Source organism: Lotus japonicus, chromosome 3, assembly GCF_012489685.1.
Source record: "Lotus japonicus ecotype B-129 chromosome 3, LjGifu_v1.2".
NCBI classification, from domain to species: Eukaryota; Viridiplantae; Streptophyta; class Magnoliopsida; order Fabales; family Fabaceae; genus Lotus; species Lotus japonicus.
In genome coordinates this window covers 7,628,883-7,653,772 of record NC_080043.1, presented here as the reverse complement: position 1 = coordinate 7,653,772, position 24,890 = coordinate 7,628,883, and the positions used below count along the sequence as shown (strand labels likewise).

The following is a 24,890-nucleotide window of genomic DNA, read 5'->3' as shown; positions in this document are numbered from 1 at the left end:
CAATCTGAGATCCAAACTATGTGAGAAGGAGAGGTGAGAGCAAAGTATATGTAAAAAATAAAATTGCATTAGATAAGCCAATAATGAAAAAATTTAGTATTTATATAAATACTCTAGAATAGATGTTGAAGTTGGCTTGCTGCTTTTTCTAGTTCCAATTCGCAATCCTTTAAGGACCATCTACCTAAATGGGATTATTAGCAACGACAAAAGGCATAACAAAACAAACTATAAATTCATAGCTCCTATTTGATAAAGTGTCCTCAGAAAAACAATAAATTTCTTTCTGCATAAACCTGGTCCCATAAGAAACCTGGTAAAATGATAAATCCACTTCTTAGACATCAATGCAGCAAAGGAAAATAGTTACGAAAATCACAAAATTTAATACTCTGAAAAAGGTTGGACATAATCTTCCTAAGGTGTAAGACATTCTCAAACTCAATGAGGTAATTTAAGTGCAGGGTTTAAATGAAATAACTCATTTTCTCATAATGTGTCATAGTTCCATTATTATAATTCAACTATGTCCACATATAATGGCCTAAATCATACATGTCAAATAAAGATTTAGTAACTTACTGAAAAACAGTATAGTGAGACATAGAACCTAACTGATTCAAAAGTTAAACCTAATTAAGGGAAGATTGATGCTTCAGCTATTCGAAAACAATCTACCTAATGACATTCCACCTAGAATAGATTTTATTTGGTTAATTAGGATTAAAAACATATCAAATGCAACGAATTCAACAACATAAATTTGGGAAAAGGGAACTAAATATAAATACAACCATAATTTGCAAAATACATAATAGGTTCTTGGGCACAAATTCATCGAACTTAACAACACAAACTTGAAATTAAACACACAGTAAACAACAAATTCTATTACGAACATGAAGTAATGGACATTGTCTAGAAATAAACAACACATATTCAGCAACCAACCCTTCGGCAGCTCACACTTTTAATGGCGGTTGACTTCCACCATGTAGGTATCCTCCTGTTGCATCTTCAGAAGTTTCTGTTACTATTATCAATGTTCTCTAGTCAACTTAAACCTGTTTTTGACATCAAGTGGTCAAATGAGTGAGTACATTGTGTTGTCCAAGTGATAGAAAAATAATATCTTCTTGCAAAAAAAAGGAAAAAGAAACAACAAATTGCCTGCAAAATAATGCAAGCATAATAAAGATTATTAATGAGCTAATGAATAATGTGTAAGTTTAAAAAAACACAACATCTCAGTTTGATCTGAAAGCATCAAAGGGATTGAATTTCTCTAATTTCCTTCTCTTCTTTTAATTTCTTTAGGTACAAACCAATAAAAAAAATAAAGAAACTAAAGTCATTACTTTTGTCCTGTGATCAAGTCAGTTGAGAAATTCAAAATAGCCATGTTGAGAATGCTTTAAATGTCCCCTATATGTTTGTCAGGGAATCAGGTATATGTCATGAATTAATGAATGGTAGCTTGATCTTTTTTATTTCAAGTTTCTAGCCATCAAGTGAAGTGCAAATGCAGTCACAGTATGAAAATTGTCGCTTGTTGCCATAATATTGAGCCTATGCAAATAGTTGGTGCAACTAAGACACCCTGACATTTCAGTTAACCAAATGCCCAAAGAAAGGTTTAAAAGCTATGAAATTTTAGTGCAGTTAAATATTACATTAATGTTGGGGACTAAAAGCTATGAAATTTTATTGGAGGGACCAAATTCAATTCACATCTATTTTACAGGGACTAAAAACATATTTGACCCAAAATAAACAAATTGTTCAGTAGCAGTTTTAGTCTTAAGCTGAGACCCTTGCTATTCCATGGTGTGTGAAATAATTAAATGGTTTGAACAGGGGGATGTTAAACCACTTACAGGATCAGCAATGGCATGCTGGTCCAATACCGTAGTAATTAATAAACACCAGGATCCCATCATAGAAAACATGCTTCCCATTCAAGTTATTCACTCGTAATTAACTTAGAGTTTCCTTCAGGGTCCCTAACCACCACTTTTCCATCGACGAACTTCTTTCTCCACCAATCACAAAATTGCTCATTCACTGGCCAATATAGCTGCATCAAAAACAGAATGACAGAACAAATAAGAGGAAGATTAAAACAGCTATAAACAACTAAAATCATTGTGTATATAACTTTCTTACTACCTTTGGCTCAACCTTCAATCGGAAAGTGACGAACTTGTCAAACTTGGGAACCACGAAGACAACCATGATCAACTACAAAAAGGGAAAACTTTGTGAGTCAGACATAACTTCATTGGCTTGAATGAAGAATCCAACTGTCATAAATGTATACACACATAATATAGAAGTTCCTAATGGCAGCATAACCAATGACCATACAATAGATAGTTTGTGCATTGAGTGAGTGGTCTAAGCTTCACATCTTCTTTAGAGTCATTTCTACATCTTGCATTAGTCTCATCTTCCAAAAACGCGGATAACATTATTCCAATAATGAACCCCACAGTCCATACTATCATTCCCTGATTTCTTGCAATAACTTTGTCATCAGCGAAGCTTAATATGTTTCTACACGCCAGAGTTCTATTAACAAATTTTTGGAATCTTAGCCTCTTTCATCTCTTGAAAATAGTTTGAGTTCTCCCCTTTTATCTTCCTGGAGCACCCTGGATTGGATAACTGCCTCAAAAGAGTTTGAGTCAAGCTGGATAGCAGTCTTCCATGTGTTTCTCAAAAGCGATGTGACATGCGCAACCATATTTGCCTGACAATATGCTTTAAAGAGATAAGCATATAATGATGAATCAGTTTTAACTCAATCTAGATGCATTACATCAAGGAGAACATGTGCTTGATCCAACCATCCAAGTGAAATGTATGAAATAATGACATGAACCAAGTGCAGAATTGTCATTGAAAATTGGGGAATCTTTTCTTTCTACCTAAAGAGGAATTACTGCCAAGTGTTGGGGAGAGTAATAATGGCTAATAAAATATACTTTATTAATAGTAGACAACAGGAGGCCTAAGCTGAATTGAGATTTTAAGACTTTGAGGCATAACAATAAAGCTGAAGAGATCACTGAAATTTTCTTACAAAGCTGAATCAAATTATACCAAGTCAATTTAACTATGATATTCAGTTGTCCTTGCACTAAAATGTGCCTTTGTTATCAGAAATTATTTGTTAGCTCTTTTCTTTTGGAAAGGAAAGAAAGGAAGACTCTTGCCAACCTGAAGAGGTAAGACCAGATTTCAGAGGCTATCTTTAGTTTAAAAATCGGACAATAAAGAAGAAAAGTATAATCAAATATAATAATTTGCAGCAAAACTTCTACTTTCAATTATGAGGTTATTGCCATGCAAAATAGTAACGTTTGCATTCTCTAAAATCTAAAACATTGCTCCCAAGCACCATAAACATGTCTCTTCTTCTATTAGAAGATTTGAAAAGTGCATTGTAAACACAAATTCAAGCATATGAAAATAGTGATAGACAAATTTATAAGGAAAAAAAACATTATTACAATCAACTTTTAATGGGTGCACCTAAAGACTGGATACAATGTTGGAATCATTATGGTACTCAGGAGTTAGGACCCCTTAGTGATACAAAGGCAAACTTCCACTCGCCAAATAAGAAATACAATAAAGCGGTTTGTAATCAATTCAAGTATTCTGATTCAATATTTTTCCAATGAAACCATCATAGCAAACAATATAAATAAACAGATTTTTCTTATGTAACAAATGGAAACACAGGTAAAAGAGGAAATACCTTGCCAAACTCTTCCCCAAGATTCAGGAACCTGATGTTTTTCCTGTTTTTCGTCTTCAAATTTAGATTGAGTTTCACCTTCATGTATAACAAAGAAATTTCATAGTCCTGCACAAGCATACGATTCACATAAATATTACTAAAAAAAATATTGCTAAAAGTGAAGCACAAGGAAGATAATAAAACATCTTAGTCACTACTGCAATTGTGCAACACAGAAACAAACATTTTCTCATATGATAGAGCAGATCCAAAATAAAAAAAAGCACTTTTTAACCATCATCAAATTTACCCATCTAAGAAGTAATCTAGAGAGAGATAATATTTTAACAGGGAGAAAGGTAAAAATCATAGTTTACTGTATCAGATTCAGAGTTTTACAAGAGTTGTTTTCATGGAGAGACACCACATCAAAGTTGGCATGAAACCCCACTTGTGTAAGGTTTTTAGAAAAAATAAATATGGAGAGTGATCAAATTCAAATCTGTTAGGTGTATGTACCATTTAATTATAACTTTGTTCCCCGCATGGCAGAGGATCCATTCATATAATACTACTATACATATTATAACCTTCACTGTCAAAAAAATACATACTGTAACCTTAACCTGCACATCTATACCATCATAGAAAACCACCGCATATAACATAGCATATGATCCTTCTACATTCAAGTTTCACATCATGAAATTTGCAATGTGAACTATTGACTGAAAATAGTTTTTGAGCAACATGGATCCTCTGCAGCCATATTCTCCGCTGCAATTTTTTTACCATTGATTCTTATATTAAATGGTTCAATTTGATTCATAAAAGGTAAAATTGGTCAAAACTTTTCTACACTTGACATTTTGCTGCTGCAGAGGCAATAGAGGATTCAAAATCGTTTTTGCATGAGGGGCTATCATATCATCATTACTACTAAATAAAAAAGTAAAATGCAAACATGTACTTCAGAATTCTAATAGTATGTTTGGAAATTCTAAAGCTAAAATCAATTCTGGTTTGTAGCTTCTGAATGCGAGATTATGATCACTGTGAGATTGGAAGGGAGGGAAACACAATGGAATTGAATAATTACTTACATCTGGTTTCTTTTGCAAGGCGAGCAAAATCCTTAGCAGTACATTCACGTTTCTGATCCTAATTAATATTTCTGAGTGGACAACGGTTGAAACAACCTGCCACAGCAAACACCAGAACCTCAACTACAACTATGAGTGGCATCAACGCTGCATAGACACGCTCTCCTAGGGTCCTAGATCCCAACAATGCCTGTTCAATAACCTTAAAATTCACAACAACAAAAAAATCACACTCTATTCATGAATCTTGAAACCCCAACTAATGAAACGAAGCAATTTTGTTTATGCTAGAATGAAATGAAGTAAATTTGATGAAATTTGCAATATTAGTAGCAAAAAAACCTACAGGGTCATCTGTGGCCATGGTGTGGTGTGTCTGCTTTTGCAGCTAGGAAACTTTCCCACATACGGATGATCCTAACCTTAATACTTCCATTACTTTTACCTGAACGTAAGCTACTTAGTTGATTCAAACGCCCAGCCATCTCTATCTCTATCTCTTCTCTATCTCTATTTCTATCTCTAATTCAGTTCAAAGCACAGAAGCAAGCACACGAAAATACACTTGGTGGATGGTGAATTTATAGGAGAAAATTATTGTTTACAGGATAGTAAAAGCCTCCATCTGTAATCTGTAATCTGTAATCTGTACCATCTGTAAAGCAAACTAAACAGCTGTTAATGGCAGCATGAGGGAAGATGACGAAGAGCCTTGGGGAGTATCAACCCACGCAATTGTGTGACAGCATGGGTCATCAGCACATGGGTCATTGTGTTGTGTGAGAACAAAAGAAAAAAGTAGTTGTCTAAAAAAAACATGAACAGTAACCGGGATTTAGAAATAAAGGATAGAAGATATGTTCAGTTACTCCAATTGATTCTGAATGTATAATATTGGTTTTTAGTACTCATGTGGGCACATGACTAAGGACAAACCAACTTTTAGGAAGAGATTCAGAGCATCAAGAATGAAAAGACAGCATACTTTTAATTTTCACACCGTTCATAAAATAATCAAAATAACAAACTTCAATTAACTTACAATTGTTGCTCTTTTAATTGATTTTTGACAAGAAATTAAATTGCTAGCAACATTTAATTTAATATGCTTTTTCTTAACACTTTTTGTTCAGTTGAAAACGTTAGATATATTTTAACTTTTTTCCACTTACATTTTCTATATATTTATCTATTTTCTTTTAATTAAATCACTCGTTACGCTTAATAGGTGTCGATCGCAGTGGTTAAAAGTGATTGTATGAACTCCTGAGATTGAAAGTTCGATAATTAGAAGACGCACTTTTTGGGAGTCTCACACCCGAAACTGAACATAATTGCCTAAAAAAATATACACCCCCCGGTCACATATATAAGTAAAAAAATATATTTTAAGTTCATTTATTTAATGAATGTATCTAGTCATTAATAATATCTAGATACATTCATTAAATGAATGAACCTAAAATGTCTTTTTACTTATATATGTGACCGGATGATGTATATATAGTTAAAAAAAAATCTTATCACATGTTTGTTTTTCTTTCAATTTCTCTGTTGTCTTTTATGCATCTTCAATAATATATAGATACATTTATTAAATTAATGAACCTACCCACATTTTGGTCCCTATAATAATATTATTTTTATTATATAAATTTGATAGTGAACACACCAACTTCCATTTCATAATAATCCATTCTCACTTCACAACAACATGGAGTCCTACCCTCCCGTTTTCCGCTGCCAACAGATCACACCCCTAGACCAAGATGACTCCCATGACCCAATTCACGATCCGGATCCTGTGCCAGTCATAGATCTTGAGAGCTTGCACCATAATATTGATGATGACAATAACATCAATAAGAAGATTCTAGAGGAGGCTTGTGAAGATTGGGGACTATTTCGTTTGGTTAACCATGGAGTTCCACCAACACTTTTGAAGAAGCTTCAGGACCTAGCCAAAGAGCTATTTTCATTGCCATTTGAGTCCAAAAAAACGGCGTATGACGGCGCCCCTATGACATACTTTTGGGGTACAGCTCTTGTAACACAATCTGGAACAGCAATAACAAGAGATCCTCAAAATATGAATAGGGTTGAAGGTTTCTCTGTGCCGTTGACCCACCTCTCTAATTTCCACCCTCAGCTTCCAACGCTTGAGTGCATGAGGTAAGTACAACAGCCAACTTTTTTAAAACCAAATTGCATGATTAAAAACAAGAAGATATCGAAACCAATACATATATATATATATATATATATATATATATATATCTGCAATTACATAATATACCTCAGATTTTGGTTGTGGCTACTGCAGTAATGTGGGAATAAATGGGTGCTGGGTTAGTAATTGGTAGGACATTTGCAGGAGAATCATGGTTGGCTTTAGTAGTGGGTAGGAACATGTTTTGGTTAATATTGGGATCAGGTTATTGGTGTGGGTTCTTGTGGTCACCATTGTATTTCTTCCTGCTAGAGTTCTATGTTAGCAGCACGGGACTTAGGTGTTGTCATTGGGGTGGGTTGTTGCCAATAATTCTGTGTTTGGCTTTGAAGGGTTTTTGGTCGTTTCTTGTTTTTTCTTGGATTTTTTTCTTTTGTATTAAGGGTTGAAGTATCTTTAGTATTTATTTTTTAATGCATTTTTTTGCAAAAGATGGAGCGTCCTACAACCAATAAATTAATAAAATCAAAATTAATAATTTAATATTAGTACACAGCCAACTTGAATATTATTAGTTTTATTTGTCTTGATCACTTTTTTTTTTTAAAGTATATGCGTTTGTTTCCCTTGTTTTTTCTGTTTTTGTTTGCTAGCCATCCTTTGTGTCTGTTCTTTCGGATTTTGTGTTTGGAAAATGGTCTTGGATTGTGGGGTCCTTGGATTGTGGAATCCAAAATTCTTTTATTTTTAGGAATTTTAATTTGGTGACCGATTGACTTATTAGTGTTGCGTTGCTTCTTTTTTTTTTGGGGGGGGGGGGGGGGGCGGGGGAATCGTGTTTTTTCCCATTTGGGCGGTTGCCTTTGTTTTCCCTGTCTTTGTGTAGGTGAGGATTTGTCTTCTTAGCCTTTTGAGCCTAGAGCCTAGTTTGTTTTTTTCACCCAGGAATGTAAAAAAAAAAGACTAAAGCTATAGTAAATTCATGTCTCTGCATTTGTCAATTTGAAGCCAATCTTTTAATTTGAGCTGATTTAGTGTATGTTTGCATGCCTTGCAAGACTTATGTTGATGGACTATGAAACTCACCTCTTAATTTGAGCTGATTTAGTGTATGTTTGCATGCCTTGCAAGACTTATGTTGATGGACTATGAAACTCACCTCTCAAGAATTGCTACAACTTTATTCGAGGCTATGGCGAAGAACCTTGGCCTGAATTTGGAAACCTGCAAGTCATATTTATCAGTAGACACTGGGGTGGTTCGTGTGTATCGATACCCACATGGTTTAGTTGGTTTGGGAATGGAAGTGCATACAGATAGCTCAATCTTGTCCATTTTGAACCAAGACGACCAAGTCAGTGGACTAGAGGTGCTCAAAGATGATCGCTGGCTAACTGTCAAACCCATTTCCAACACATTGATTGTCAACCTTGGAGACATGATGCAGGTAGGACCATGCATACTCTACTCTTTTTTATGTTTTTGTATACGCTTTAGATTATGTTTGAGGACTCAATTTTTTTTGTATCCTTCTGGTGTTTCCTTCTCAATCCCATTAACATGTAATTTAAAAACAGTTATTTGAGGTTATAACTGTCATACTAATAACATAATTTAACTAGTTAGGCAGAGAAGAAAACACCAAAATGAGACATGAGATCTCCATCCTATATTTGGATTGATGTGGATTAAAAAGCATTTACTTGGGGCTTATTGAGTACTTTTTCGAGTAAATAAGCTTCAATAAGTTATTTTTAGTTTGTATTCAAACGGACCCGGTTAATTTTATTTTGTTGCAAGAGGATGACAAATCAAATTAATTTGACAATATAATTTTAAGAGATTAATTTTGATGCACTATTAATACCGACATTAATCATTTAATGTCACATATTCAATTTTTATTTTTATTTTACTATTGGTATTTTACTATTTTCTTTTATGTCAACCAACCACATTGAACCTATGTGATATTGCATACAAATTAAATCATAATTTTAATTATAGAGGTAAGTTTCTTTGATTATATATTACAATATTTTCTAATGCCTTAAAAAAACAATATTTTCTGATTAAGACAAGGCGGAGACTTTGGTCCGGCGCGGCCATTAATATGGGAGGCACTCGTGCCCCACCAATTCTGGCCATAGATTTATTCATAGTTTAATTGAATGGTCTAATGCTAGTGATACTTAGCTTTAGTTTTTTTTCCTACATTTTGTCATTAATTAAATAAAATTCATATGAGTCTACTTAAAATATGTTATATTTTCAAATTTTAGTGGAATTCACATAAATTTCAACTAATCAATGATAGGCTGTAAGAAATAATAATGTTAAAATGATTGTTGCTACAACTCTTTATCAATTTTCTAATCTAATTATAGATGTAGTTTCACAGTTTCTCCTATCCAATTTCTTCTATATGAATTGTGTTTTGAAGTTATATATTCAAATTCATAATTGGTGTGTTTTGGTTTAGGCAATAAGTAATGACAGATACAAGAGTGTGTCGCACAGAGTGAAGGTAAGCAAAAATATTGATAGGATCTCAATATGCTACTTTGTGTTCCCTGGTGAAGACGTTGTGATTGAGAGTACAAAGTACAAGCCCTTCACTTACAATGAGTTCAGAGCACAAGTGCAGCAAGACATCAAGGCCCTTGGCTATAAAGTTGGGCTTGCAAGGTTTAATCAGATCCAGGACTGTTAAGCTTCAGTGCTGTTAAAAAGACCTACATTCCTTGTCCACTGAACAAAAAAGAGGTTTATTGGCTGCGAGTCAAAAATTTGATCTCAATCTTGTTTCTAATTCTATTATGTTATGTGTACCACGAAATGGTACATATACGTTGGGAGATCTTTTTTTTCTCTATTTCCTTTCCAATCACATCATACTTATTAGTTGACTTTCATTTCTTCTTTTCTCTTTTCAGTAGTCTACATTTTTTTATTGAAAATTGAAAAATTCTCGTAAGACGGAAGTGTTGGTAAATTGCTATTTCTCTTAGTTAAAAAAAAAAATACAATTAGTTCAATTTTGATTGTAAAATAATATACCAAATACACCTTAAGCACGTACACCCTCCGATCACATATATAAGCAAAAAAGACATTTTAGATTCATTTAGTTAATTAACGTATCTAGTCATTAACAATGGGTAGATACATTCATGCCAAGGTCGTGCCAAAGTAGACACGGGCATGGTGATAATTAATGGAACACGAGCATGGCGAGGAAAAGCCACAATTGTGTTAGGATTTGGATCCCCTCATGTGGGAGATTCACATGACATGGTCATGTGAGCAGATCTCAACCATTCCTTAATTTTAATTGAATCCGACCGTGGATGTTATTTTGCAAATAATTTCCTCATTTTCTATTATTGTTACTGCTATCGTGTGACAGATGAGGAAACCCACTACACCCTCACCTCCGAGAACGGTCTCATGACTCATGAGCCACCATGACGACGAGTGACCTCTGATCGACCTCCGCCTCCAACACCGGCAAGCCTCCCCCCTCCGTGAGTGACCCACCTTTCCGTGGCCACAAATCCCCCTTCGACCTCAGCCGCCGGCAAGCGTCGTCACTGGTGGCTCATGAGTCATGAGACCGTTCTCAGAGGTGAGGGTGTAGTGAGTTTTCTCATCTGTCACACGATAGCAGTAACAATAATAGAAAATGAGGAAATTATTTGCAAAATAACATCCACCGTCAGATTCAATTAAAATTGAGGAATGTTTGAGATCTGCTCACATGACCATGTCATGTGAATCTCCCACATGAGGGGATCCAAATCCATTGTGTTAATCTTTGGGTAGAATAAACCAATAATGTTACTTACACTCATTTTGGGGTGGATTGAGGAGAGAGATAGGAAGAAAAAAAAAAGTATGCAAGAGAAAATATGAGATGTGATAAATGATAAGAGGAGAGAGATAGAAACAGTATGTAGAAATAAAGTATTCAAAAAATGAGGTGTGTATATATCATTGAGAATAAACTGACTAAATTATCTTTCGTATTAACATCGACCAAGTACATTTTGCATTAGTTGTTGTGGCTGACACGACGCAGCTAAATAAAATGTCTCTTGTTTGTAGTTCTGGTCTCTACAACAAATTGATTATTTGCTTATTTCTCACATGCCATAAGTCACTAGAATTTGAAAATGATAGAATAAAATATTCTTATATTTATTATTTTGTAATTATGCATGTAATTAGGATTTAGCCTTTATTATTAGTCAACTTTGTATTTGTATAAATAGAGGTTTATTTATCAATAATAGTCACGGAATGGTCTCATGACTCATGTACCACGAGAGTACCTTGAGATGTCGCAGTATGAGACGAGGCGCCGGTGTCCATGTACCACGTGGTGTCTGGAGGAGTCAAGGACATGGTGTGCATGTCAGCAGCGATATCAGTGGGTGCTGGAGAAGCAGTAGCGGTGTAGGCCTGAGGACGCTGACCTAAAACGCCGGGTTGCTGCGGAGCACCTATGGGACGCGACCACTGAGATGTGGGGTAAGGACAAGGAGGCATGCCCCAAGGGGAAGGAGCCCAACCAGGGGGAGGAGCCCAACCCCAGGGATTCCAGGATGCCTGCGGTGGCGGGCGCCATGGGGGAGGAGCTGCAGCAGGGGAACCAGAGGACCCAGATGATCCAGTATAGCGGGAGTCACCTCTCTTTTTAGGCTTACCAAAACTACCCTGATAGTGACGAGGTGGCACTGACCCTGAACGGGGGTTGGAGTGTCCCTGATTGCCGCGGTTGGTGGTGCGCTGCTGAGAAGAGTCATCAGAGTCCCGTGGAAGAGAAGCAGAGGTGTGCAAAGCAGTTTGAGAGGCAAGGCTTGACATCTTGGCGAGACCGGATTCCTCTAGGATCAGCATGGAGCAGACCTTGAGGAAAGGAGGCAAAGGCTCGCTCTGACGGATCAGGGTGGCAACACCACGGAAAGGCTCAGTGAGACCGGAGACCAACTGGAGAACAAGACGATGGTCACTGACTGGGGCACCAACATTCTTCAACTGATCAGAGATATGTTTCAGACACTGACAATAGGCTGAAACATTAGGAAAGTCCTCCATGCGAGTGGAGATGAAATCCTGGTCGAGAGCGACAGCACGAGAGTTCTGATTGTCCTCAAACAGAGAAGCTATACGGTTCCAAGTATCCATAGCAGTAGAACCTTTCTCCATAACAGTGGCGAGAAGATCGAAGGAGATGGTGGAATAAATCCATTGTTTGACAGTAGAGTCAAGAGTGGCCCACCGGGCATAGGAAGCATCGGTGCGCGCAGGAGGCTCCATGCCAGCTTGAGGAATGATGTGGTGGAGCACTTGAGTGGCGTGAGCATGAGTTTCAAACAATTCAGCCCACATAGCATAATGGTCCTTGTCTATCTCGAGTTTGAAGGGAATGTTGTTTTTGATATTGGTGACAGCAAGGGCCGGATGAAAGTCCGACTTGGCAGACGCCGGCGGGTCATGTGGAGTGACCACAGTAGTAGCGGTGTCATTTGTGGGGGCACCGTTTGGAGAGCCAGGGGTTGAAGCGGACGTAGCCATGTAACCTGCAAAACAGAATAAGTAATGTGTTTTTTTTTTAAAGGTTGCTGCAGGTGTGGTTGGACCGGGTTTTAATGAACCGGTCTGGTCGAGCCGGGCTGTGTGAACCGGTCGACCAAACAAAAAACAAGAAACACGTTTGGGAAGGGGAGGGCGGGTCGGGTATTGGGGTCCTGGCTTGGACGGGTCGGCGGCAGCCAAACAGGGCAGCGACAGAGAGGAGGGGCCGACGGGGACGGCGTAAGGGACGGCGGAGGCCGGCGCTGGCGGCTGGGTGTCCGGTCGTTGGATTTGGTCACGGGAGGGGTTGCTCGAAGAGGCACGTGGGCACAAGGGGAGAAGGCCTTTGGAGGCGTGCGGTGGGTGCTTCGATGGGAAAAGAAGAACCGACTGGAGCAAGGTGACCGACGGCGGCGGCGGCGCTGGAATAAGGGGAGCGCGGCGACGGCGGAGCGGCTGCGATGAGAGAGAGAGGCAGCGGCTGTGGGGGGGGGGGGTTTGGAAGGAGAATTAGGAAAATAAAAAAAATTAGGTCAGATGTGAAGAGAGGATCTGAACCTGCTCAATGATACCATGAAGGAAATCAATTCCGTGACTATTATTGATGAATAAACCTCTATTTATACGAATACAAAGTTGACTAATAATAAAGGCTAAATCCTAATTACATGCATAATTACAGAATAATAAATATAAGAATATTATATTCTATCAGAAAAAGATAACGCATTGTGCGTGACACAATAGTTAATTCTAAACAAAAATAGAATTGACATTGTAATGCACTAAATAACTATTTCTTTGCCTTTTATCAAGCCACAGACATATATAAAAATTTAAAAAGCAAACATGTGAGAATGATTCTAGAGTAAAATATTTAGCCATGATCAGCTACACATTGAAGACCAAATACTCCATTTTTTTTTCTATATATAGCCTAAAGAGAACAATTAGAGACAAGACCAAAACTTTGAAGATGATGAAACAGGACAGGCATTTTTTTGTTGATCTTTATCTTGTTCTTTCTCTCTTTCTCCAACTTTGTTAATTGTGGGCACTTTGTTCTGGTTCATGGAGCTCTCCATGGTGCATGGTGCTGGTACAAGGTGGCAACTCTGCTGAAATCAGCTGGTCATAATGTTACAGCTCTAGACATGGCTGCTTCTGGAATCAATCCAAGGAAAACACAAGAGGTTCTTTCAATTTCAGAGTACCATGAACCTTTGATGGAATTCATGGGTTCACTTCCTCCAGAGGAGAAGGTGATTCTGGTTGGTCACAGTCTTGGAGGGTTATCTGTATCAATTGCTATGGAAAAGTACCCTCAAAAAATCCACGTTGCTGTTTTCATCTCTGCAACCGTTGTCAGTGGAAATCTCACTTATCAGGCTTTTACTCAAGAGGTAACTTTGTCAAACTTAATACACATTTGGTACTTTGTTCACTAAATTACTATTGATCAATCTTTAAAGTTAAAATCATTTGAGCGTCGGTTTGGAAAGTTACTCAGGTCCACTTTTGGTCAGTTCGACGTTTTCAGAAGTAAAAAATAGTAGTTTTTGAATTTAAGGATTCATGTTTGGCCTGTCTAGACTTGTAACTAAACACACTTAGAAATTTTTATCGTGGATCACGCAGCGAACTAGAAGAGCGGGGTCCACTTTTGCCAAACAATCTTTCATCTTTAATGGGGCGTATAAACCACCAAGTCTCTCATCGGACGGATTAAAACTTGTATCATCCAGAATGTACCCATTATCACCACTTGAGGTAGGTAAAGCTTTTAAATCAAAACCATATTCATATGTGATTGTGTAAATGACTCTAGATAAAGTTTAAGATAAATCATCTATTTTTATGTGGATCAATAATATTTAAGATAAATGAGTTTCAAAAGAAAAAAAAAATGAATTAGAAATTTTATAGTTTATCATGTAATTTCAAATTTCTAACTCACTTAGTCGCTAACAATATTAAAACAGGTGAAGTTAGACATCGTTATACTCTTTATAACGGTTTTTGTGTAAGCGGTTATTAACCACCACAAATGATTTATCATTGGTTTTAGCGGTTTCCACGAAATAATCTGGGAGACTAAAAACTTTGAAATCAGTATGTACAATTAACATTTTCCAGAAAGTAATTAATTTGTTCCTTATGCCAAATCCAATTTCTATGTGCAGGATTTGACGCTTGCTTTATCTTTGGTGAGACCTTTACCTCCATTTACAAGCAATGTTGAATTGTTGTCAAAACAAACAGCAGTTACCAAGAACAAGAATGGAAGGGTACCTAAAGTATTCTTCATCACTGAAAAAGATAATTTGCTAACACAGGATTTCCAGGAGTGGGTAATTGAAAGAACTGGTCCATATGCAGAGGTGAAAGTGATACTGGGTGCAGATCACATGGCCATGCTCTCCAAACCCAAAAAGCTATATAAGCTTCTAAAACGTACCATACATATCATGTAATAAAATGTTAATGCAGTACCATCTCCGACTTCCACACTTTCTTATTGTTCTGTGCTTTGGAAGATTGCTAGTTACTTCTATAGTTGACATGCTCAAAAAACAAAAACTTGTAGCAATGTAAAACAAGGTTATTATAAGTGATTACAATATTGTGGTCACGTTTGCTTTCTTAACGGGTTTCATTTTAATATTAAGTATGTTTAGACTATTTTTCCATTTCCAAAATTAAATTGACAGCTTCTCTGCTTCACCTGTAAGAAATTACTTTAGTCAGATCTATACCTGGATTTAGAATACCAACATAATGAGAATAAATTGCAAAACTCTTGAAGACATCATTACACGTCCTTTTGATTTATAGAATGCACATAATTGTATGTGATAAATCTTCCGCTCGATCTTTCATCTTTAACAAAATGACTTTTCAATAGAGCATCGAACCGTTAAAGAATATTAGAGACAAATGAAGATCCGGCCTTTTATGAATAAAACATGGTAAACCTAATGTCCAATCTATCTTGGATATTATATGCTCATATATAAGACTCTACACAAAAGCTCACACTTTACTAATTGGACTCAACCCAATAAACGTGTGTGCACATTGTGATTCCCAAAATGACCCACAACAATCACATTAACAAATAAGCTTACATGAAAAAATATTTCAAGTCTTACATTCAACTCATTTTTTGGTAAAATAAAAACACATCAATCAAGGCCAATTAAATAAAAATTCTAACATCAGCTGCAAGAAGATCCAACTTCTGACGCTAATTCTCCCACTCCCATCACCACCAGCCTCTCAGGGACGTAACCACCAATAATGAGAATGAGATTGTTCTCTCACAAACACAGCAACAAGGAATTTTCATTTGATAAAAGAACTACCAAACCAAACTTCCATTACGTAAGTAATACATATAATGTGACTGAAGAACAAAATAAAGAAAGAGGGAGATAAGGTTGGTGATGATAAAAAGACTCCAACCTTTTTTTATATATAGCCTAAAGAAAACAATTAGACAAGACCACAATTTTGAAGATGTTCATACGTGAGAAACAATTTTTGTTGATATTTGTGCTGTTCTTTCTCTTATTCTTCAACTGTGTTAATGGTGGGCACTTTGTTCTGGTTCATGGGGCACTACATGGTGCATGGTGCTGGTATAAAGCGGCAACTCTGCTGAAATCAGCTGGTCATAATGTCACAGCTCTAGACATGTCTGCTTCTGGAATCAATCCAAGGAAAACACAAGAGGTTCTTTCAATTTCAGAGTACCATGAACCTTTGATGGAATTCATGGGGTCACTTCCTTCAAAGGAGAAGGTGATTCTTGTTGGTCACAGTCTTGGAGGGTTATCTGTATCAGTTGCTATGGAAAAGTACCCTAGAAAAATCCATGTTGCTATTTTCCTCTCTGCAACCGTTGTCAGTGAAAACTTCACTTATCAGGATTTTATTCATGAGGTACCTTTGCCAAACTCAAACACATTTGGTGCTTTGAAATGGTTTCGTGTCAATGTAATTGTTTCATGAGGTACCTTTGCCAAACTCAAACAAATTGAAGCCAATGTAATTGTTTCATGTCCGTCTTAAAATGGTTTTACAACTTGAGGGCTTCTTAAGTATTTTTTAAGTTGAGGGACCAACCTATAGTAAGTGTGTAAGTTAATCTCCATTCATTTTTGTTTAAAACCGCCACAAAATGTGTTAGCGGCGATTTCAACGGCCACTAAATACCACTAAAATGTATGAAGGAACCAAATTTAATAATTTACTATTTTAAAGGATCAAATTCAACAAAAATTAATAGGGGCAAGATTCAATAATTTGTTATTTTAAGGGGACCATTTAACCCAAATCAATAACTCACACTTTTATAAGGTTCAAACACATATTTAAATTATTATTGTTTTTGTTTTTGTTGTATCAAAAAATACTATTTTTTTATGAGTTGTCTAAATAACTCATGAGAAAGTTTGAGTTATATAATCCATCGTCCAATCATATTGAACATAAGTGGGTTATAATTTCTATTTTTTATTTATTAATATCTTTATAAAAAATTCTATTAGTCATTGAGTTGTGGGTTAATAACCCACATGAGTCATTTAGACAACATTTTTATTTTATTGTCTCTAAATTACTATTGATCAACATATTTTCAAAAAAAAATCACAATTGACTAATCCATAAACCATTTGAGAATTTTGTTGTGGATCAACAGCGAAGGAAAAGAGTGGGGTTCACTTTTGACAAACAATATTTCATCTTTGATGGGGCGGACAAACCTCCAATCCTCTCATCCGACGGATTCGAACTCATATCATCCAGAATGTATCCATTATCACCACCTCAGGTAAAGCTTTTTAATTGAAATCATAACTATATATATGCTTTTCTTTGAATATTTTTTTTTGAAATTATATATATGCTTTCTATATTGGAAAAATTCATTAATTTTTTTGAAAAATCAAATATATTGATTAGGGTGTAATTAGACTAAGCTCTAAACCAGCAAAATAGAGTCCCCGTATGATAGCTCAAGTTGTAGAAGCTGGGGACATATATATGAGTTGTGTAGAGGGAGGTCCAAGGATCGATTCCTAGCGGGTGCAATTTATCTTTTATCCCTGTAGGATAGCTTAAGTGGTAGGAGCTAGGGACATATGAGTTGGGTAGGCGGAGGTCCAGTATCAATTCCTTGCAAAAACAAGTCACGTATGGGGAAAACAATAACAAAATTCCGAAGTCTTTCACAAGGAAAACAAACCCCCCACACCACCCTATGAAGAAAACAGCATAAAACCAACTATAAAGTAGAGAGCAAAGCCAAAATGAATCAAAAGACACAAAACCAAAGACATGCACTATAACCAAAGCAAAAACACCAGACGCTCAGAGAGGTCACCATTCCTTCATTTCATTTTCAGGCTGCGAATAGCCTCCTCGTCACTTATGTCAATCACCAAACCCAAAAGCTTGCCAGCAAGCCACGCCTTCTTGGCTCGTGTCCAGTAACCACCAAACATGGCACTACCCAGAGACGACAGAGTAGTAGGAACTAAGGGTGTGACCACACTGAATGCAAAACCAACATCAACAACAACAACCAAAACCTCACAAGAGTTTGAGGCCACTGAACGGGGCTTACGACCTCTATTATTTTTATTGGGACGTCCATGCCTGCGAGGTTTAGGGGTAGCCTCATTGGGCGAGGGTGGGATAACCAAGCCTCCCTCAAGATCAAACAATCCCGCCGCACCAGAAATCAAGCCAGCCAGGGATGAGGAGCATGGAGTCAAGTACGAGGAAAGATGAAACCTAAGAGATACATCTTGAGCTCTAAAGTGTCTCCAAAAGAAGGAAGAAAAGATAGCTTTCAAACGTTTGAAGGGCTTAGGTTCTCAAACCAGAAAAAATCTTTTGCCTACTTTCAAAACCCAAAGATTGTACAGGGAGCCCCTGCTACCATCAAAGCCCCACAATCGACTAAATCGAGCCCCTCCTGTACCAGGTCGCCATTTGCAAACGAATCTTCATTCACTTGAGCAAGATCTCTAAGACCCCAAAAGTATAACTTTGAGAAAAGAACCTCCACCGGAACCCTTGTCCCCAAATCACAAAAGAAATTTATTTCCTCGAGCAGTCTCTCCTCGATCGGCGAAGATAAGGACTTACGAGGAACCGACAACTTCCCAACCAGAACTTCCCTCGATGAAAACCTAAAACCATGCCCCTTCACTTACCTTCCCTACAGCCTGGAATCTCCAAACTCTTCCCCCGAAGCTGTGAGCACACGATAAATGCAATTAAACCTTTAAAAATAATTATAATAAGATAAAAATTAAAAAACCATGCCCCTGTGTGGAGGTATCAAAATGAGAAAACACTGCATATGATCTCATGGTGTTCAGTAATGGTTACTTTGAATCTTAGCATTATAGCCCCAATCATGACAACTAATAAAATGAGGCAAGGAATAAAAAATCAGACGAAATAGTAGGTATACAGTAAATTTCCCAATATGCTTTAGGCTGTTTTTTAATTGCAGCTAGCCAGCAAGAAAATGGCTGCGCGAACAATTGTTGGTTCATAGATCATCAAATTAAAATTCCTACAAATGGAATGAGAAGTGGGTTATAAAATAAAATACTAGTTCCATTTTTTATTTTCGGTGCCATAAATACTTACTTTTCTAACATAAATTTCTTTGTTTTCTGTATTCTTATTGAGATGTCAACTAAACTGTTAAAAAATGATTAATTAATTTCTAGAGCCAAACTTAATTTCTATGTGCAGGATTTGACGCTTGCTTTATCTTTGGTGAGACCTTTACCTCCATTTACAAGCAATGTTGAATTGTTGTCAAAACAAACAGCAGTTACAAAGGATAAGAATGGAAGGGTACCTAAAGTTTTCTTCATCACTGAAAAAGACAATTTGCAAACACAGGATAATCAGGAGTGGATAATTGAAAGAACAGGTCCATATGTTGAGGTGAAAGTGATACAGGGTTCAGATCACATGGCCATGCTCTCCAAACCCAAAAAGCTAAGCTCTGAGCTTCTAAAATATACCATCCATGATCATATAATAAATGTTGATGTACCATCTCTGACTTCCACACTTTCTTATTGGTCTGTACTGTGAAAGATTGTTAGTTGGTATGTTTAAAAAAAGTAAAAATTAACTTGCAACAGAACAAGCTTATATAATAAGTGATGGTGTTGAGTTTTTTTCTTAGGTTATGTAGGCTAAGTCTAGTATGTAGCTTTTTGATGTAATGTAATGATGATATAAGTATATCTTTTGTAATGTAATGTGTTGATGTAAAACTTACCTAGCACTCGATGTATTTTGTATAAGTATGGCTTTAATGAATGAAAAGCTAATGCACTTCAATTCAAAAGTTATACTTTGGAGGTTCCTACTAGAATTGATATTCAAAAATGATGTTCAAAAGCTAAACCAAACACTTATAGTATTGCATATGATCTCATTATTCATTTGAAGGAAAAGTTATTGTCTTATCATCATATCCACCTTCCCAACCACAAATACATAGAAAAAAAAGGAAAATAGAGGGGTCCCAAACAACAAGGGAAAGCCTTCTAGTTTCATTGTTGCTTAAATTTTTGACATTTTAAGAACAACTCCCTGGCCAGGTTGTACAACCAAGCGGAATGCAGGCGAATGGCTGTAACTCGATGAGAGGGAGAACCGAAACTTCAGCAGAATGAGAGACAGAATTACCTTCAGTTCTGCCATGGCTAAATGTTGCCCCGCGCATACACGAGCACCTTGTCCGAATGGCATGTAAGCTAGTGGACTCTTGCAGGCGCCCAGCACCCCATTTGCAAATCTTTCTGGGTTGAATTTGTAGGCATCAGGTCCCCAGAGCTGAGGATCTTGCTGCAGAACTGGGATTGGAATCTGAATGTTCATTCCTTTCGGAATTAGGATACCTTTTAAATTTATGTCCTTGAGAGCTGTTCTAATGACAAATACTGCTGGTGGATAAAGCCTCAGGGTCTCTTGAATCACCATGGTTAGATGCAGGTGCAACATTTTTATAGACTTGATCAGTAAGAACGTTAGTGAAACTTTGAGGAAATGTACTACAATTATCAAGATTCAAAACAAATATTGAATTAAGTGCATCTTATGAAATCTCTATACAATTGACTCTAAAGTTAAAATTAATTCTGAGAAGAAGCTTATGTGAGTAACTTCCAGGTTAAGAAATAGAAGTTGATCCAAACATGCTATAAGAAAGGTTTCTTTTGAAAGAATTTCGAAATATTAATCTGTCATGGGAAAGTATTGTATTGGAATTTCTTTGTTACACATGCATTTGGGTTAGGAGTCTAGTTAGCTATATAAGGTGTATACACTATGTAATTGGTATGTTGTTAATGATAATGATACTCCTTTTCCCTAGTTTCCCTCTCTATTCTCTCTGTTCTTCCCTCTCTCCCTAATTCTATCCCTATCATTCTTCACTTACAAACTCACTTTATAACTTAAACACAGACACCATGAAATTCATTAGATGTCATTCATGCAATGTTTCCGATCCAAAAACTCAGGAATGAAATTTCCATGCCATTTTGATGAATCCTAAGATTAATGTAATTAATTCGAGGGGCAATGAATTCAACCAAATTCATGGAAATATTTAACATTAACACATTCGGAGGAAACATACCGTTTTCATATTTCTAAGCATGCTTGCATCAGGATCACCATTTCCACAAACTTCAAGCACCTCAGCACGGGCAAGATCTTGCCAATCTTGGTTTGAAGCTAGAAGCATTAAGCACCATGATGCTGTAGTTGCAGTAGTCTCATGTCCAGCAAAGAATATGTTTTTGCAGTTATCTACCATAAACCTTTCACGCGAGACAGAATTTGATAAGAGGCCATCACTGACCTCATAATTCTTTGCACCCTCAAGTATCATTTGTAAGAGGTCCTGCTCATCATGAGTTTCCTCCTGGCGTTGTTTTATAAGCTTTGATATCTTTGAGTTTATCTCTTTCTCTAATTTCCACATCTGTCTGTTGCTTTTGTTTGGCAAGTATCTTAAAACATATTATGATACCATTTTCCACATTAGTATCATATTCATCACAATGAAGAACAATAACACAATATATAAATATGCAGTAATGATGCAACCAAAAGGAAAACATCAAAATGGAAATCTTGCTTGCTATATCTCTCACTAGTGATGAGCATAAAAGTTTTTTAGTTATCATCCATACCTAAAGCCTGGAATTCCGGCATGCTTATTGGAAAGGATTTTTTGAAGATCTCTAAGCATTGTGAATATTTCTTTTCCTTCAGTATAGTTGCTCCCAAAACAAGTTCTTGCGATTATGTCGGCCGACAAGCTACGCAGATCTTCATCAACTCTAATCTCTGAAACCACTCCCTTACTTTCTAGTCTAGCCTCCCAAGATCTTAGTTTTGTATTTGTGGAGTCAACTATCAGATTAACCATTGCCTTCAACAAGATTTACAGCAAAAGAAAAAGTATTTAGATTGCTATTCCAGTTCAACATTTACAATCAGTAATTTTAACTCTTGAGTGTGAGTCTTAAACAAGCAGACCAGTTGCATAAGTAACAGCAATACCATTAGTACTACATATATACCTATCATTCGGCTAGCAACACACTCTTTTTAATACACTTTTCATACACACTCCATGTGATTGCTTAAATTTTTGAAAAGTAAAAGTGAGGCAAATTTGTTGATATTCTAAAAAATAGATCAATCATAGGGAGCATGTTCAAAAGACCGTGTTGCTGGAAATTAGTGATCAATGTCAAAATATTTCAAGATACTTAAAAAGAGTAGGGTTTTTATACATTTACCTTCACCTTGTCTAGGTAAAGTTCAGGGGCAATTATCTTCCTCTGATGAGCCCAAATTGTTCCACTTGAAGACAATATACCTTCTCCTAAGAGTGGCCCCATATCCTTGGACAGATAAGAAGGCTTCCCTAGATCTAAAGAGGTGTTCATGAGGATTTCCTTTACCATCTCTATATCTGACACCAATAACCACTGAATACTCCCTGAAGAAAACAAGTACATGGGACCTGCAGCATGTATCCATTTGAAATCAAAGTTTGGACTTAAAACTAACATCATCTCAATCATATTACTCTACTACACTAACCCGTGACCAATAGTTAGGGTTAGGACAAATCTGTTTACTTTACATGAGAATTGTGATCTTGGTTCTTTTTTATTGAAATTGAAAATGCCACAAGTAACAAATGCCTTTAGAACAATTGGAGACATTAATAAAATACTGTGCTATGGAATCTGATAAAGATGTTTACATACAGAACAGTTCTATAACATCACTACTTACAAAATAAACCAAATTAGATTCTTTATCATGTCCTCAAAATAAGAACACAGATTAGTTTATAATGAGGGACAAAAGTTTAAAGAAATAGACCACCACCACCACAGTCAGATTCAACAAACATGAACCAAGAGAAGTATTGTGATCATCCATATTTTTGTAAAAACAATATGAAGGAAACAACATCACTAGGAGACAGGAAAAAGTAGTTGACCATATTGGTTTCTCCACTTTTGAATGTGAGGGAATAGAGTGGAAGTCAAGTTGTGAGAAACAGATACAATATCCCTGTCTTTGTCTTTGTCTTTGCCTTGTGTTGAGTGAGATTGGAGTAAAATTGTCTTCATTTCTGGGATGTTGCCAAAGTAGAAGTGAGGAGAAGGACCATGAATCCCTTGCCTGTGAAGCTTTGCTCTCAGTGATCTTGGCCTCAACACCATAACATTGAAAAGATATACCAACACCACCAAAATTGCTCCCAGAAAAACTTGCACTGCATTCATCTCCAACACTTGTCTTTTCCTCTTCTTCCACTCCTTAACCTTCTTAATGTCTTTGTGTGATCGAAGAAACTATTCAACTTCGAATATGGTCGTTTTATATTATATATGTATGTACTAGGTAGGAATGCTCATTTTATATTATACATACTAGGTAGGTGCTTGTACGATGTACGGCACATATTTTAAAAAATGCGAAAATATTGTATCATAGTTTATTATAATATTAAATAATATTTTATGCATACAATTGTGTGATTATCCCATCTACTATCTGACAAATAATGCATTTAATATTAATTAAATAATTAGTTCAAAAATGAAATTAGTACGCGATGCAAAGTCAGCATTCAGTTTCTTTATTTGCCCTTACATTTAATAATAATGTCCTATATATATACACATCTCTTTTAAACTGAAACATATTTAACTGCTTAATTTCATATAAAAATATATTATTATATTTCATTCTAATATCAATAGAGTGATTATGACATAAATTTACTACCCCTATTTTATCACATCCCCTAAATTAAATAATTATATTTGACCTTAATTTTGTCTTTTTTTTTTGGTACATGAGGAAGAATTTTTTTATCTTTTATGATATATAATATATCAAGTATTTTTTCATTAAATATATCCTATTGTTCAATTTCCAATAATAATTTCGAAAATGATAGGTTCTATTTCAATACCATTTTTTAAATTTAATAAACTAATACAATATAGCCAAGAAGTATTTTTACCATGGCATTTACAAATTTTAGCCTTACAAAGTAATACAAAAAAAAAATTAAATCTAAAATACTACATTTACAATTTGTAAAAAATGTATCATACCACATTTCCTTCATTAGCTAATTACAAAAATTCCACAAATTTATGTTATTTTTTAATTTATAAAAGATGAAATTTTTCCATGAGCTTGGGCGTGGGTTGGAGAACTCTGTTTTTTCACCAGTATCCTTTGTGGGGTTTTGATATATATATATATATATATATATATATATATATATATATATATATATATGTATGTATTTTTTTTTTCAAAGAAACATCTTTTCTATTGTTGTAAGTACTCTGTTTCTCACGTATTAAGGGTTGGGGGTACCCCATTACTAGCCATTACCCCCCCCCCCTTAAATACATTTTTGGCTTGTAAAAAAAAGTGCTTCAGGTCAAAGCATTAAACCAACCAAAATTTATTGATAAAAAGTATGAACAGGTTCATTCATGGCTATCATGACCATTAACTTCAAGGAAATTTAAAGAACATAATGTGGTTATATATGTACAAGAATGTGATCACAATCGCATTGGTTGTTTTCCATTAACGGTGTGATAACTTACTTTTATCTTCTAAAATGACTCTCACTTTAGAGGAGCCACTTTAAGTTTCAACCCACATTAATACCCATTCC

The 24,890-nt window shown here is 35.9% G+C and overlaps 4 protein-coding genes and 1 long non-coding RNA gene across 9 annotated transcripts; 3 read left to right on the top strand and 2 right to left on the bottom strand.

The window, feature by feature from the left end:
• Window positions 1-739: 739 nt before the first annotated feature.
• LOC130745625 (uncharacterized) lies at window positions 740-5,693 on the bottom strand. Of its 5 annotated transcripts, none has more exons than XR_009021831.1 (6): window positions 5,198-5,690; window positions 4,852-5,053; window positions 3,767-3,874; window positions 2,170-2,752; window positions 1,878-2,077; window positions 740-1,064 (listed from the first exon to the last, which is right to left on the bottom strand). It is a non-coding gene; the product is annotated as an uncharacterized LOC130745625 (long non-coding RNA). The 5 variants fall into 5 exon arrangements; XR_009021833.1 differs by lacking the exon at window positions 740-1,064 and having other exon boundaries at window positions 1,613-2,077; window positions 2,170-2,241; window positions 2,325-2,752; window positions 5,198-5,692; XR_009021834.1 differs by lacking the exon at window positions 740-1,064 and having other exon boundaries at window positions 1,613-2,077; window positions 2,170-2,241; window positions 2,368-2,752; window positions 5,198-5,692.
• An 824-nt stretch (window positions 5,694-6,517) lies between these two features.
• Window positions 6,518-9,936, top strand: LOC130743523 (gibberellin 2-beta-dioxygenase 8-like; the record flags this gene model as incomplete). The annotated part of the gene is made up of 3 exons (XM_057595773.1): window positions 6,518-7,023; window positions 8,153-8,468; window positions 9,504-9,936. Coding segments are annotated over 3 exons (1,053 nt in total), but the record flags the coding sequence as incomplete, so codon positions are not given.
• Window positions 9,937-13,484: 3,548 nt separating this feature from the next.
• LOC130743522 (methyl jasmonate esterase 1-like) lies at window positions 13,485-15,099 on the top strand. The gene is made up of 4 exons (XM_057595772.1): window positions 13,485-13,593; window positions 13,655-14,004; window positions 14,240-14,371; window positions 14,785-15,099. Exons 1-4 carry the CDS (start codon window positions 13,485-13,487, stop codon window positions 15,073-15,075), a joined length of 882 nt encoding a protein of 293 aa, XP_057451755.1. The 3' UTR covers window positions 15,076-15,099.
• A 1,021-nt stretch (window positions 15,100-16,120) lies between these two features.
• Window positions 16,121-19,732, top strand: LOC130743521 (methyl jasmonate esterase 1-like). Its single transcript, XM_057595771.1, has 3 exons — window positions 16,121-16,546; window positions 17,307-17,438; window positions 19,382-19,732. Exons 1-3 carry the CDS (start codon window positions 16,121-16,123, stop codon window positions 19,730-19,732), a joined length of 909 nt encoding a protein of 302 aa, XP_057451754.1.
• Window positions 19,733-20,058: 326 nt separating this feature from the next.
• Window positions 20,059-23,520, bottom strand: LOC130746968 (cytochrome P450 714C2-like). Its single transcript, XM_057599774.1, has 5 exons — window positions 23,181-23,520; window positions 22,465-22,691; window positions 21,850-22,091; window positions 21,291-21,666; window positions 20,059-20,659 (listed from the first exon to the last, which is right to left on the bottom strand). Exons 1-5 carry the CDS (start codon window positions 23,467-23,469, stop codon window positions 20,210-20,212), a joined length of 1,584 nt encoding a protein of 527 aa, XP_057455757.1. The 5' UTR covers window positions 23,470-23,520; the 3' UTR covers window positions 20,059-20,209.
• Window positions 23,521-24,890: the final 1,370 nt, after the last annotated feature.

Excerpts from the sequence above, each read along its gene's own strand:
- LOC130743522 (XM_057595772.1), top strand. The coding sequence starts at position 13,485 with ATGATCAGCTACACATTGAAGACCAAATACTCCATTTTTTTTTCTATA. Across the intron at positions 14,005-14,239 it reads ATCAGGCTTTTACTCAAGAG|CGAACTAGAAGAGCGGGGTC; the intron begins GTAACTTTGTCA and ends TGGATCACGCAG. Across the intron at positions 14,372-14,784 it reads ACCCATTATCACCACTTGAG|GATTTGACGCTTGCTTTATC; the intron begins GTAGGTAAAGCT and ends TTCTATGTGCAG.
- LOC130743521 (XM_057595771.1), top strand. The coding sequence starts at position 16,121 with ATGTTCATACGTGAGAAACAATTTTTGTTGATATTTGTGCTGTTCTTT. Across the intron at positions 16,547-17,306 it reads ATCAGGATTTTATTCATGAG|CGAAGGAAAAGAGTGGGGTT; the intron begins GTACCTTTGCCA and ends GTGGATCAACAG. Across the intron at positions 17,439-19,381 it reads ATCCATTATCACCACCTCAG|GATTTGACGCTTGCTTTATC; the intron begins GTAAAGCTTTTT and ends TTCTATGTGCAG.
- LOC130746968 (XM_057599774.1), bottom strand. The coding sequence starts at position 23,469 with ATGAATGCAGTGCAAGTTTTTCTGGGAGCAATTTTGGTGGTGTTGGTA. Across the intron at positions 22,092-22,464 it reads TTTACCTAGACAAGGTGAAG|GCAATGGTTAATCTGATAGT; the intron begins GTAAATGTATAA and ends ATCTTGTTGAAG. Across the intron at positions 21,667-21,849 it reads GCCGGAATTCCAGGCTTTAG|ATACTTGCCAAACAAAAGCA; the intron begins GTATGGATGATA and ends ATATGTTTTAAG.